This window comes from Protopterus annectens, chromosome 1.part1 (assembly GCF_019279795.1).
Source record: "Protopterus annectens isolate FY-2018-M chromosome 1.part1, PAN1.0, whole genome shotgun sequence".
Taxonomy (NCBI): domain Eukaryota; kingdom Metazoa; phylum Chordata; order Ceratodontiformes; family Protopteridae; genus Protopterus; species Protopterus annectens.
The window spans coordinates 1,052,873,436-1,052,888,511 of record NC_056726.1 but is presented as its reverse complement, the minus strand read 5'-3'; the positions used below and the strand labels follow the sequence as shown (position 1 = coordinate 1,052,888,511).

At 38.4% G+C, this 15,076-nt stretch overlaps 1 protein-coding gene across 1 annotated transcript in view; it reads right to left on the bottom strand.

Annotated features, from left to right (window-relative positions):
* The window catches only part of LOC122808876, a 520,542-nt gene that overhangs the window by 147,968 nt on the left and 357,498 nt on the right, over positions 1-15,076 (bottom strand). Inside the window, exon 4 of the mRNA XM_044079989.1 lies at positions 12,567-12,851. Coding sequence (XP_043935924.1) covers positions 12,567-12,851 — 285 coding nt within the window. The remainder of the gene's footprint in view (positions 1-12,566; positions 12,852-15,076) is intronic.

Below are 15,076 nucleotides of genomic sequence, written 5' to 3'. Positions count from 1 at the left end.
AAAAAAAAATTTTAATAAAGTATAAAATTAAGTGACCTTCTCCAAGAAATGTAACTAATAAAATTGTGTCATATTCAAATCTATCATTTTACTTAGCAAACTTGGAAGTTAACAAATCCAGTTCGCACTCTATAATATGAAGTATACTCAAAGATGCTATTTCTTATAGCAATGACTTAGGTTCCCAATCAACTAACTATCGTATTCAAGGAGAAACATCCTAATATATCCGTCATTGCTCAAAATCAATGCTCTCCAAATAAACATATCTTATCAGTGCACTTCTCTCTTATAAATTGCTTCTAATCAATTAGCCATGTAAATATACTAATGAGCCATATCTATTATCACCAGTAGATGGCAGCAACCACATACACAATATTCATGTATAGCCAGCCTTTAAATAAAAATACAAGTGAAAATACAAATAAAACGCATGAATGTAATGCATTCACTACATAGAATTGATATAATGTTGCAGCACAGACTACAATACATCTCAAATATATGTATCACAACTTCATCTAACTGAATTACTGTAATATAATAGAGCCCATACCACACTCAAATCTACTATCTTTTTACTTCATTAGAGGTTAGACTAATCCAGATCACACTTTGTAATACAAGGCATACTAAAAATATTGTTCCTTATGATGGTCAACTTAAACTTCCAATCATCTGGCTATTGTCTTCAAGAAGAGACCTACTAGTATATATCCATATATATATCTATATATATATATATATATATATATCTATATATATCTATATCTATATATATCTATATCTATATATATATATATATATATATATATATATATATATATATGTATATTACTCCCCACTTCTATCGAACGACTTCTATATACAATTATACAACAACCCCCCCCCCATTAATATTCCAAAACGTGCACGCTGATTGGTCAGCATGCACGTTGTAAATTAGAGTTATAGTAATGGAAAAGGTCCGGTCGCCCGGACATTTTCCATTAATATAACTCTGTTTTTTAGAGCAACGGAAAATGCAAAATCTCCGTTCCTTTTTATGCACTGTCTCGCTATGTTAAATGAGTTTAACTTAGCGAGACAGCTTTAAAAAAAGTAACGGAGATCTTCCTATCTCCGTTGCTTTTTTTAAAGCTGTCTCGCTATGTTAAACTTCTTTAACATAGCAAGACAGTTTGTAAAAAGTAACAGAGATCTTGTTTTCTCCGTTGCTTTTGCCCACAGCTCTGATGTACTATGTAGGCATATGCATGTGCAGTACATCAGAACTGCTGCAGAATACCAGACAGTGGCGGAAGGGCAGCAAGGAGGCATTATACAATGCCATTATTTAAGAAAAGTAATTATTTTTTTTCTTAACTAATGTCATTGTATAATAGCAATAACCCACTTCTGGGTGTGGGTAATGCTGGATTTACCCATGGTTGGCTTTGTTTGGCCACTTGGGCTTCGCCCTCGTGACCAAACCATGCCAACCGTGGGTAAATCCAGTATTACCCACCCAGTTATTGCTATAATGTGCTATGACCCCAAAAACGTGCACGCTGATTGGCCAGCATGCACATTGTAAATCGAGTTAGAATAATGGAAAAAGGTCCGGTCGCCCAGACTTTTTTCCATTAGTATAACTCTACTTTTAAAACACTGTCTCGCTATGTTAAATGGCGATCTCCATTGCTGCTTAAACCCATTTAACATAGCGAAAACAGTAAAAAAAAAAGCAACGGAGATCTTGCTTTCTCCGTTGCTTTTGCCCACAGCTCTGATGTACTGCGGAAGGGCAGTAAACAGGCATTATACTATGCCATTATTTAAGAAAAGTAATAGTTTCTTTTCTTAAATAATGTCATATAATAGCAATAACCACTTCTGGGTGTGGGTATTGCTGTATTACCACGGTTGGCTTTGTTTGGTCCCTCGGGCTCCACCGGGACCAAACCACGCCAACCATGGGTAAATCCAGCATTACCCACACCCAGGCGTGGGTTATTGCTATATTATCATATGGAATGCCCCAAAATAATCAGCTGCATAAATGCCATATGGACTTTCACCAGTAGATGGCAGCAACCACAAGGTGTTCACATAAAGCCATCATTAAAAGTAAACGGGAATGCAAGTAGAACACATGAATATAGTACATATGCTACATAGAATCAATACAATATTGTAGCATGAAGTACTACATATATATATATATATATATATATATATCTATATATCTATATATAGATATATATATATCTATATATATATATATATATATATATATATATATATATATATATATATATATATATATATATATATGCAGAAATAAAGATATATCCCAAGGAGCCAGAGACCTTCGTAGCGTCTAAACACAACTGCTACCACTTCGATATGTAAATTACCAATGTGGATCCTTTACATAGTTAATAATGATGATATTATTCCTCCAAATACACAGCAGAGATAAAGCAGGAACCAAAATCTCCAAAAGTTCGATGCTTAGGATAAATGAGTAAACTGTAGTATCATAAAACTTATTAATTTATTAGTTAAAATTGTGAGCGCTTTCGCGGGACTTATCACCGCTTCTTCAGACAAAGACAACCACATAATCATCCTGATTTAAATAAATTAAGCATCCAATGACAACTTTCAAAATTCCCTCCATAATCAACATCACTTCCTGTATTGAAGGCCAACAGGAAGTGAGGTATCATGACTGCTACAATGAATATTGTTATCAATTCCCTCCATAATCAACATCACTTCCTGTATCAAAAGCCAACAGGAAGTGAGGTATCGTAACTACTACAATAAACATTGTACTCATAATATCATTAGTACATGTTCACTAAACACTATAATGAATAAAGCAAAGCTAATATGACCACATTATAATACTAATACATGTCAAACAGATTTAGGAGAGACTCAAACTGATGTATAGATATATATTTATGTGGCTACAAAAAATACAAATAAATCTTTTTATGTAAAGTAAAGATCAATAATATATCACTTTCAAAAATAAACAACTCAAGAAACATCTCACTTTCATACAGCCACAATTAATGTATATCTACGCACATAGCTTCATCTACATCAGTCCCTCTATAAGACTTAGTATAGAACTTAAAAATGGTGGTAATACAATGTCCCTAAAAATAGACAATCTATATATCAATAGACTATTCTATATTTATGGTATCGAAGGCTAAAATATAGGCAGCAATAAATCAGTTATCAATATATCCCATCTATTACATAAATATATAGACATTAATTGTGGCTGTATGAAAGTGAGATGTTTCTTGAGTTGTTTATTTTTGAAAGTGATATATTATTGATCTTTATTTTACATAAGAAGATTTATTTGTACTCTACGAAGTTTGGGAACTTGATATATTGATTCCAGTAATTTAGTTTGAGATAGTTGTGTTATACAGGGTAAGATGTATATATGTGGATATTTTTCTGGCCCCCTTTTTTAATGTTGGAAGCCATAGTCTATATATTATCTGTCTAAAGATGTTTATTAAGGACATCTATACTTGAGGCTGCATTATGAAGTATGAAGGACTTGGATTCTAATATATATATATATATATATATATATATATATATATATATATATATATTTACTAGTAGGTCTCTTCTTGAAAACAATAGCCAGATGATTGGAAGTTTAAGTTGACCATCGTAAGGAACAATATTTTTAGTATGCCTTGTATTACAAAGTGTGATCTGGATTAGTCTAACCTCTAATGAAGTAAAAAGATAGTAGATTTGAGTGTGGTATGGGCTCTATTATATTACAGTAATTCAGTTAGATGAAGTTGTGATACATATATTTGAGATGTATTGTAGTCTGTGCTGCAACATTATATCAATTCTATGTAGTGAATGCATTACATTCAAACGTTTTATTTGCATTTTCACTTGTATTTTTATTTAAAGGCTGGCTATACATGAATATTGTGTATGCGGTTGCTGCCATCTACTGGTGATAATAGATATGGCTCTTATTAGAATATTTACATGGCTAATTGATTAGAAGCAATTTATAAGAGAGAAGTGCACTGATAGATATGTTTATTTGGAGAGCATTGATTTTGAGCAATGACGAATATATTAGGATGTTTCTCCTTGAATACGATAGTTAGTTGATTGGGAGCCTAAGTCATTGCTATAAGAAATAACATATTTGAGTATAGGTTCATAGGTTCTTAGGTAGGTATTAGGCTATCTGCCCGAGGGCATTTATAAGCCTAGCCAGAGTGTGTCGGCTTTGTCCGCCGCATTGATTAATTAACTGATCCTCTGTCAAGCAGAGCCAATGAAGTGATCCCACGGGTGTATTTTCTGTTACTCATCCACTCGTCAAGGTTTCTCTTCAAGAGTGTTAGTGAGGGGCTCTGCCTAATGTAGTTTGGAATTTTGTTCCAAAGCATGGGGAGTCTCTGTGACAGGAATCTACCCCTCCAGCATGTTCTATTTATTGCTGTGGCGAGGTTTAGCTCACTAGAGCACATGGCTCGCAGTGACATGGATTTCTTTAGGTGGAGCATGTCAATTCTGAGTTGGACATGGCTTTGTAAGTCAGGCAGAGATCACCTCCAAGTAAGCGATATGCCATTAAGTACAGCCAGAGTTTTTTCAGTCAGGCTGCATATGTTTGAGGCCAGTAATCCTCTTGGTGAGGTACTTTTGTGGTCTTTCCAGCTGTTGGAAGTGTCTTGTGAGGTACATCCCAAATGGGGCATTGTACTCTATGATGGGTCTAATGAGTGACTAGTAGAGGGGCACTGTAACCTCTTTATTTCTCGATGCGCACACTTTAGTAATTAGATGGGCCACATAAAAGGATTTCCTAACTACTTTGGCAATATGATTGTCAAAGGAGAGATTACTATCTAGCTGGGTCCCCAGATCTCTTATTACCTCTTCTGTATTAAGGGGGCTACCACCTATGTGGTAATTCTTGGGTGTTTTGTTTTTCCCAAACAGGATGACTATGCATTTTCTGGCATTTAGCTTGAGGCCATGACTTTGACACCAGGTGTCTGTCTTAGTAAGGCCCTTTTGGAGGATGTCTGTGTCAGCCGGAGAGTCAATTATGGCTCCCAGTTTAAAGTCATCGGCAAACTTGATTAGCCATAGTCCTCCTGTGTTTGCCTGTACTTCTGAGAAGTATATGCTGAACAATAGGGGTCCCAGGACCAAACCTTGTGGGACACCACTTGTGACTGGTTTAGAGTTGGACCTGGAGCCCGTTATTCTTACTATGCGAGTTCTGTCTGTAAGCCAGTTGGCAACCCATCTCATGATGTACAGGTTTATGTTCAAGCTGGTGAGTTTTTCTGTAATACCCAAGTAGGGAATGGTGTGGAAAGCCTTGGCGATGTCAAGGTAGGCTGTGTGAACAACCTTTCCCTCGTCTATGGCCTTGGTGACTCTCTTGAAGAAGTCGACCAGGTTTAGTAGGCATGAACTGCCCTTAACAAAGCTGAACTGGGTCAGGTCAAGTGTTTGGAGGTTCCCAATGTCTTTGTTAATGAGTGCCATGATGATGCGCTCCATAGCCTTGCAAATCAGGCAAGTCAGGCTTATGGGGCGATAGTTACCAGGGTCAGTTGTGGCTCCTCCTTTGTGGAGTGGAATAACCATTGCTGTGCACCATTCTATGGGCACATAGCCTGTGGAGAGGCTGAGGTTGAACAGCGTGTTTAGGTGGTGGGTTAGTTCATTCTGTAGTTCATGCAAGATGCAGCCTGGGACACCATCTGGTCCCATTGACACTGTCTTTTTGGCTTTTGAAAGGGCTATTTTCACCTGTGCATCTATGATTTCCAGGACACTACACTTTTCTGGTATTGTTGTGGGCCCTTTTGGGGGTGAGGGGGGGGTGAAGTTTGCACTGAATCTATCTGCCAGGATGTTGGCAATATCAGTAGGTTCAGTATATTTTGTGCTATTTTGCACTAGTTCAGTGCATATCTGTGAGTTGCCGCTTAGATTCTTAACCACAAAGCCTTCTTTAGCTATGTTATCTTTTGAATCCTTGGCTATTTTTCTGTCGAAGTTAGCCTTGGATGATTTTATGAGGGACCTTAGTTTCTCACTGATACTGATCAGGGATGTCTTTCCTTCTTGGGATTTGCTTTTTTCCTGAACTAGTTTCCTCCTTCTGTTGTATAGCCTGTTTATGGCAGGGGTCTACCAGACTGGTTTCCTTCTCTTAGAGGAGTGAGTCTTGGTTTTGCTAGGGATAGCACGATCCATGCATCCTTGCAGTTGCTCATAGAGTGCATTTGTAAAGGTTTCTGCATCTTGGGCAGCATTATCCTTTTGCGTGGGGGCTGTGAAACTTACCGCCTCTGCCTTAAATAAGGTGAAGTTTGCTTTAGAAAAGCTTTTTACTCTGGTTTCCTTAGTTGGGGTGGTGGTAGGGTGTGGACATCCAGAGTGATTAGTTTATGGTCTGATCTAACCAGTGATGGGTTGACCTCTGGTGTGGAACACCTGTCGCTCATGTTTGTGATGACCAGGTTCAATATGGTTTCACCTCTGGTAGGGTAGTTTACCAGCTGATCCAGGGCATTTGAGTTGATGAATTCCAGGAAGTGCTGTGCCTGGGAATTTGTACTCAAGTAGTTTTCCCAGTTAATGGTAGGGTAATTGAAATCACCCAATATCAGGGTGTTCGGTAGGACCTTCATGTTTTCCATTGTCTCAAGAAAGGTGGAGTGGTGGTCCTGGGTCATGGAGGGTGATCTATAGCAGGCCAAAATTTGCATTGCAGATTTGCCTGATGTTAGTTGCACATGGATGATCTCAGAGGAATCATGGTGCGCCACTAACCTGGAGGTGTAGGTATCCTTGATGAATATGGATACACCCCCTCCTTTTGTGTTTCGGTCCGTGTTCTGTGGCCGAAACGTGTGGTACGAGTTGTAGCCCAGTAATGCTGGGATGTTGTCTGGAGCCTTGAACCAGGTTTCAGTTACTGCACAGATGTCGACGTTCTCCATACTGAGGAGTGCTTCGAGCACGTGCATTTTTAGATTTAACCTCCTGGCGTTGAGTAGCATAACCCTTGGTTTTTTGTTAATTGTGCTGTTTACGGAGGTGGGTTTGACTTTTGAGCCTTGCCTAAAAAAGGCACTATGGGGGCAGCAAGAGCCTTGGCCAGTATTTGAAAGCCTAGGGGTGGCAGGTGCAAGCCATCTCTTGCGAAGCAAAGCGGCTTGTCGAGCATGTCATCCTAGGCTGACAGACACTGGATCCCCTTTGAATGACACCAGAAGTTTAGCCAATTGTTGAAATTGATCATTTTTCTTTATACTGAGATATCATTCTTGGTGAGGGTAAGATGCTACTCAGGGTCAGGGTCATACCAGCCTGGGGTACATGATCAGAGAGCACTTCCATGTCTCTTTTCATGTAGTCCAGGGAGGTACATCTCAGGTCATTCACACCAACATGGACAATGACAGAGTCATATCTGTACTTGTTCTGTAGTGACCTGAGTGCTTGTGTTATGTTGTGGATTCTGGCTTCCGACAGGCAGCTAACAGTAACCTTCTGCTTGTCCAGCCTAGTGAGTGGGACTTCAATGTGCCTGACTATAGAGTCACCTATTACTAGTGTGTTAGATAAGTTATTTCTCCTTAAGGGCTGTGATTGTGCAGCACACTGATTTTGTGTTTTATGTGTTGTCTGGATTGTGACGGGAGGTGCAGGTTGTTTGGATGTCTGCTTTGGAGGTGTCTGATGCATTTACAGGATTTTATTTAGAGCCACCGAGTATGATTTTGTGTATTTATGTGTATTTTTTGCCAGTGCTGGTTTAATAGGTCTTTGTGTGGCTGGAGGTATGGTGCAAGTGTTAACCTTCTCCTCTTGACTGTTCCAGTCTTGGATGGAGACAGCTTAGCCTCCAGTTTGGCTGTATAATTGCATCTCTCGCATATGTTAGTGTTTCGTGGTAGGAGGAGAGGGTTGTCTGTGTACATGAGGCAGTTGTAACATTGCCTCAGGATACCCAGATTCATCAACTGGACTGGAGAGTACACCTGAAATTGCCCTTTGGTCATGTCTGAATAGTAGGGTGAGCTGCATATTTGCTTGGTTGGTGAGGGGTGAATAAAGAGCCTTGCCCTGCTGAGCAATCACATGTCAGGGTATATTAGTGCTTGCTATTAGGTCTGAGCAAGTGCTGGGCTGTAGGATGCTTTCTGAGTGCTTAGGTTGAAAGTTAGACTAGTTTCAAGGAAAAAACTGAAGAGAAGTCTTAATAGAGCTGGAAATATTTTAACCCCAGTTAACCGGCACTGCCCGGCGCACAAAACCGTGCAAACACGGTTTTTATAGCAGGGAAATAAAAGAGATAGAAATTAGCCCAAAAGGGCCAATAAACTACTAACTTCTGGGCTGGAACTACTCCTCCAGGGACAGATAGGCTGCTCAAAGCTCCCCTCTCTCACAGGTGAACAGAGAAACTTCCTTCTATCCAAGTAAGGTACAGGCAACTCAGAAACTTGTAACACAGCCCTGAATTCAGCACTAGCCTGAAAACTGGACTATACTAGCTTAGAAAGGCAGGAAACAAGAATTTTTTTTTTTTTGCTTTTTTGAAAAGATAAGGCAAAAACAGTAAAATATACACTTAAAACAGCTTTAAATGACTACAAATGATCAGAAAGGCTATCTCACTTTAATTTGTAGCCTACAACAGTTAAACAAATTATTTATACAAAAATGACTTTTTAAAAGTGCAGGTAGTCAAATAAATACAATATGTGAAAAAAACAAGCTTTTAAATTACAATAAACACTGGAAAATCAGCGTTTAGGCGTGAAACAGTTAAGTACAGCAAGAAAGTACAGAAAACTGATACTTAATCACTCCAAAGTCTCTCTTCTAAGCTAGAAGGCTTGTACCAGTTTAAGAGTTTCTAGTGCTTCCCAGTAGGTTAGTTACAGGAAAGATGGGAAACAAGCGCAGATGTGGTCTTTTAAACCAGAAAGTTGAAAGAGATGGACAAACTGTCCAAATGGTCAATAAACTACAATTTCTGGGTCAAGAACCACTCCTCTCATGGTAGACAGGCTACTTAGTGCTTACCACTCCCACTGATAAGTTAGAAGGCTTTCCTCCAACACAGAAAGGCTTCATATTATAGAGTGTGAACTGGATTTGTTAACTTCCAGTGAAGTAAAATGATAGATTTGAATATGGCACACGATTAGTTACATTTTGGAGAAGGTCCACCTTCTAATAACATTTCATACGTATTTTTTATTAATATCTGTATTGATTAGGACTTTTTGAATAACTGCCATGTGATTGAAGAACAAAGTAGACTGCTATAGGGATTAGTACTCCTGCATATGTTTTTGAAATATGAAATAGGGTCTACATGTATTAAATTTACTCAATTTTAAAAGTTACATTATGTAGCTATTTACTGAATGCTGTGTACGAGCGAGTGAATAGGACAATGTGTATGAACTGCTTATTTGGATGGAAAATACATTATATGTTAAACAATTTTATGCATTTTATTGTATTTTATATATATTTTGAGTTGATTAGAGATACTATGGATTTTATAGTTATAGATAACATTTAATTGTTGAATGAATATATAAAGTGAATAGAAGAAATGGACCCTAATGATGTATTATGCCTTTAAACTACTTTACTAGTATTCATGATTAAATGCATTGTACATGTTTACGCATAGCTAGCCTAACAGTGGATGGTTACAGTTTGAAATTTGAGCATTTTATGTAAGTACCTAGATAATATATATATAAGCTTTGAGTTTTATGTTCTTGTTTTATAGATGGTCTGATGAAGCCACATAAGTGGTGACAGCGCTATCCTAATAAAACGTTTTTATTTCTTTATCGTACTGAATGGTGTTTAGAGTTGTGCTTAAGATACCCCTTTGTTTCATTTGTTTTGCTGTGTGCTTTTTACAATTGTTTACATTTACCTGCTGGGGAATACTTTATCTAATTTTATAGTTTGCTATGAGCAGTTTGGCTGGGGAGGTAGAGGGGGTGGGGATATCTAGAGAGGTAACTGTAAGGTGGTTACAGAGCATGATAGCAATTCCACCACCTTTCTTCTGAGTTCTATCAAGTTGTAGGATGTGATATCCTGTGGGAAGAAACTTTTTAAATATTGCTCTAACAAACTTAGAACATTGATAAAAATAACAGGTTTTGCATTAGCATGAATTTTCTGAAGTCATGAAGTTTGAAACTCAAATGTTTGTCATTATTTTTTTAATTTCAACCCTTGTTTATGGGCAGCAACATGCTTGCTGTGTGGTGGACCTTCTCTAATGTGAAATTTAAATCAAGGACAATGTATATATTCTAGAATATCACAATTTGTAGCTAACAAAACCCAAACTGGCAGGAAGGATAACAAAACTGTGAAAACTTTAAATTACTCAGTTTTAATATATGAATGCAGCTCAGGAAAGTAACTGTTGAAAATGTCCCCTTCCTTAGGTGCACTGACCGTAGAGCTGGGCCATTTAATATGATAGAAGACAGAGCTCCTGGCATGGAGTTTTACCCCTTGTGAAACTGTAAAATATCAGTGACTGCTTTTCTAAGGTTTGGTTGCATAAGTGAATTTCACGGTATGAACATGGTGTGTCTGAACTGTATGCACTTTCGCTTTATGTGGTGTGGTTCTTTGTCAGTAAAGTGCTTAGTCAGCAATTTGAATTCTTGCCCTGAGTTATGACTCTAAAAATCCATTTAGAAGGAAACACTTAGAAGCCAGTTTGCCTGGATATATGGAAATCTTTTACTAGCATTAAAGCTTTTCTCATATAAATCTTTTCAAGGGCTCCAGACCAGTCCCTGGTTCACTTATTTATCAGTATAAGACATCTGTTCCTTGTTTTCATGGTTGCATTTGTGCAAGGTCAGAGTTGATCTCTCTAAAGAATAAAACTGGATTGAAGCCAGTTGGATCATTTTTCATTAAAATTTTGCTGATTCTGTGAATGACTTGAGAATTATGTCAGTTTTTTTTCTAGGAGATACTGCCAGTTTTCCATTGCAAGGCACCTACATGTCTATTTCCTCTGAGTCTTGAGCCATCCCTGAAAAGTGTATATTTTTGTTACCTGGTTACCAGGAAAAGACAATATTTGTGCTTTCTCATTAACCATAGTCCTACATACAGAAAGACGCTTACTTGGCCTCTTGACTGTGAATGAAATGACCTGTGCTGAGGAAGGGAGGGGGGTCATGACCATCTGTCATAAAACACTGTCAGTTTGTCAACTTCAGTACTAAGGATTTTTTAACAATTGCTGAGAATTTGACAGCTTGTACACTTGAATAAAATGAGTTGTCTAAAGCATAGACAAAAAAAATGCACATAGACCAAAACAATCCTTTTTTCTGAAAAGGTAAAGGCAAGTGAACTTTCTAGCTAACTAATGCAATGTTATCTTGACTGGAATTAAATTATCTTCATTATCATCAATCCCCCATCCAGTTTTCTGCATACAAGTTCAAATGTTTATAGGTTCATAAATTAGTACTAAGCTAACTGCCCTTGCAAGCCTTTTTAAGCCTAGCCAATTATCCTTGTGAGATTCAAACCCTGCACCTTGTGCTTGTAAGGCAAACACCTTAACCATTAGGCCACCCTCCCAACCCAAAATAAGCAGCCTCTGCAAGGCTTGAACACAAGACCCTGTACACTACAGTCTCAGTATTTAACCACTAAGCCATCATAACAGTGATGGTGATAGTTTTGGTGAATAAAGATTTTCATCCTACTACTTTGTTTATCACTTTGTCGTGACGATTTTCAGAATTACTGGTATATCTGTTACAACCTTAAGGAAGTGGAATACAAGAATTTTATTCACTGCATTTGCTGAAATTTTGTTACAACATCCAAGGGTGAAGATTTTTGGTCTACACGCTTTTCGTTGTTCTTTTATAAATGAAACACTATTATTCTGGTTATGTTTTGTGTTTAATATTTTGTCTGTTTTTTAATTTGGGTTTGAATGTTGGCATCCCACAATTCCATTGGAGCTGGCGGGTTACACAATTATGTATGCAAATATTATGTTAATCACTGTACAGATTTTAGCCAGTTGTACCAACTTTTCATGGTGCTTTGTCCAGATTTTTGATGTTTCCAGGTTGAGAGGTATGCTTGAAATATCTAGCAGTCCTACAAGTAGGGCAATGAAGTGTTGATGCAGAAAGTGAAGTATGCTTTACAATACTGAGGTTGATACCAGTATGAACCTCACTAGGGCAATAAGTGAAGAACATGCATGCCTGGCTGGTTAAATTGATGGATGCATTGAAGAAAAGAAGAAAGAATGGCTGAAATGATGCTCTGAATCTTAACATTTGGGAAAAGCAATGCTAATGATATCCTACCTTTTTTAATACCACTTTAACAAATTCTGCTACAGTATGGCACCTTTAGTTACAACAGGATATAACAAAAGAGTTCTCTCATCTACTAATTTATTTTCTGTGATTCCATTCTAATATACTTACCAGAAAGGATTAAAGGTACTCGAAAACTTGTTTCAGTAATGGTACGATTTGGTACAGAACATTCACAACTGTAAAATCCTTCATGTTTCTTTGTAACATTAGAAATGGCATACAGAATACCAGATGGAGAAGAGTAGGAATTCGATAAATAAGCGACTGTGTTTTCATTTCTGTCGAATGTGCAAAACGTATAGCGGTACTCCTTCCATCGACACTCAATGCTCACATTTATTAAGGCAGAAGCTGCGTTATGGAATTTCACTCGAATATCTGGCCTTTTCAATACTGAATGAAAAATAAAGCAAAATACTTTAAAGTTTAAATATTCAGTACTGTCTTAAATGTGTATATTCAACAGGAAATACATAAAATGCTTCTTTCACTAAGTTAGAAAGAAGGAAAACAAAGCAGCTATCATAAACCAGAAAACACTAACTGCAGAATTTGAGTCAATGCACTTTGTAAAGACCAGGCAAAGTGACACAACCACAAATTAGTGCTACTTCTCCGGCTAAGTTTTAAACTACGCAGGTCTTTATACTTCCCATTTGAAAGCTTCCTTGGAGAAATATAGCAGAAAATGATTTGCAAGGCAATTAAATCCTTTATAAACTGAGATATATACATGACACTCAACTCTGAATAGATGCAGCAAAGGAAGGCAGTGACAAACCAAAACAAATACTGTTTACTGATAAATTGATCTGGTGTATCCCATAATACCCATGTTTGCCAGTGTCTACAGTAGCAGAGATCTCCATAATCCTGCACTCACATTGCAAAATGGTTGATACCAGACAATGGATGTGCAATGGACTGTGGTGTTGTACAGGGGGTGAGCCAGTAAGGGTTGAAATTAAGTTACAGATATTGCATATCTTCATCTTATGAAATAGGGTTCCAAAAAACACAGGTAGTCTGGGTTGGCAGTTTGTGCAGAGGACTAAAGCTCTGAGCTAATAAGGAGGAGCTTCCTGTATACAGAATTTGTTCCTTCCAGCTTTATTTACTCAGTAAAAAAAAATCTATCTACCTACTGTATCTATCGGTGTATATGTAAATGAATATGCAGAATAGAATTTATAAACTCAAATGCTATGGAACAACTTGTTGCCACTCCAACAAGAGGGGAAAACATACTGGACCTGATCGTCACCAACATGGGGACTCTATGCTCCAGACCAGAAGTGTATCCCTCACTGGTAAGATCAGACCATAAACCAATCTCACTAGATATTCACATCCTGACCCCAGTCTCTGCTCAGAAAACCACAGTGAAAAACGTCTCTAAAGCAAACTTCACACTCCACAAAACCGAGGTGGAATCCTTCAAAGCACCCGGGCCTGTGGAAAATACGGCCCAGACCGCAGAATCCTTTATAAACGCATTCTATGAACACCTTCAGGAATTCATGGATCATGCAATCCCAAATAAAACCAAGACCCAATCCTCCAAAGTGAGGCGTCCTGTCTGGTGGACCCCAGCCATAAACAAACTATACAACAGAAGGAGGAAGCTACTACATGATAGAGCAAAATCCAAAAAAGGGAAGGCATCTCTGATCAGTATTAGCAAAAAACTATGGGCACTCATAAAATCGTCTAAGGCCAGCTTCGAGAGAAAAATTACACAGGACACTAAGGACAATCACAAGGCTTTCTTTAGTTATGTTAGGAACCTGGGTGGGAATTCCCAGATATGCTCAGAATTAGTCCAAAATGACAAAAAATACACCGAACCCACAGACATTGCCAACATCCTAGCTGACAGGTTCAGCGCAAACTCCCCCCCCCTTCCCCACCAAAAGGGCAAATATCTATCCCAGCAGAGTGCTGCCCCTCTGACATCTTAGATGTTCAGGTAAGAGCTGCCCTCTCCAAAGCAAAAAACACAGCATCAATGGGACCAGACAGTGTCCAGGGCTGCGTCCTACATGAACTCCAAGAAGAACTAAACCCAAACATAAAACTACTGTTCAATCTCAGCCTTACTACAGGATATGTACCCAAAGAGTGGTGTACAGCAACAGTGGTCCCTCTCCACAAAGGTGGCGCCTCAACGGATCCTGGAAACTATCGCCCCATAAGCCTGACTAGCTTGGTCTGCAACGATCATCATGGACCTCATAAATAAAGATATTGGGGACCTACAGACACTGGATCCTACCCAGTTTGGCTTTGTTAAGGGCAGATCCTGCCTCTTAAACCTGGTTGATTTCTTTGAAACAATCACCAAGGCCATTGACGAGGGTAAGGTGGTCCACACAGCCTACCTGGACCTTGCAAAAGCCTTCGATACAATACCCCACTCGGGAATTATAGATAAGCTCACCAGCTTAAATATAAACTCCCATGTCACTAGATGGGTTGCAAACTGGCTCAAGGACAGAATCCACATGGTTAGAATTGCTGGAGCCATGTCAGACTCCAAACTAGTTACAAGTGGCGTCCCACAAGGCTCAGTCCTGGGACCTCTCTTGTTCGGTATATATTTCTCGGAGGTACAGGCT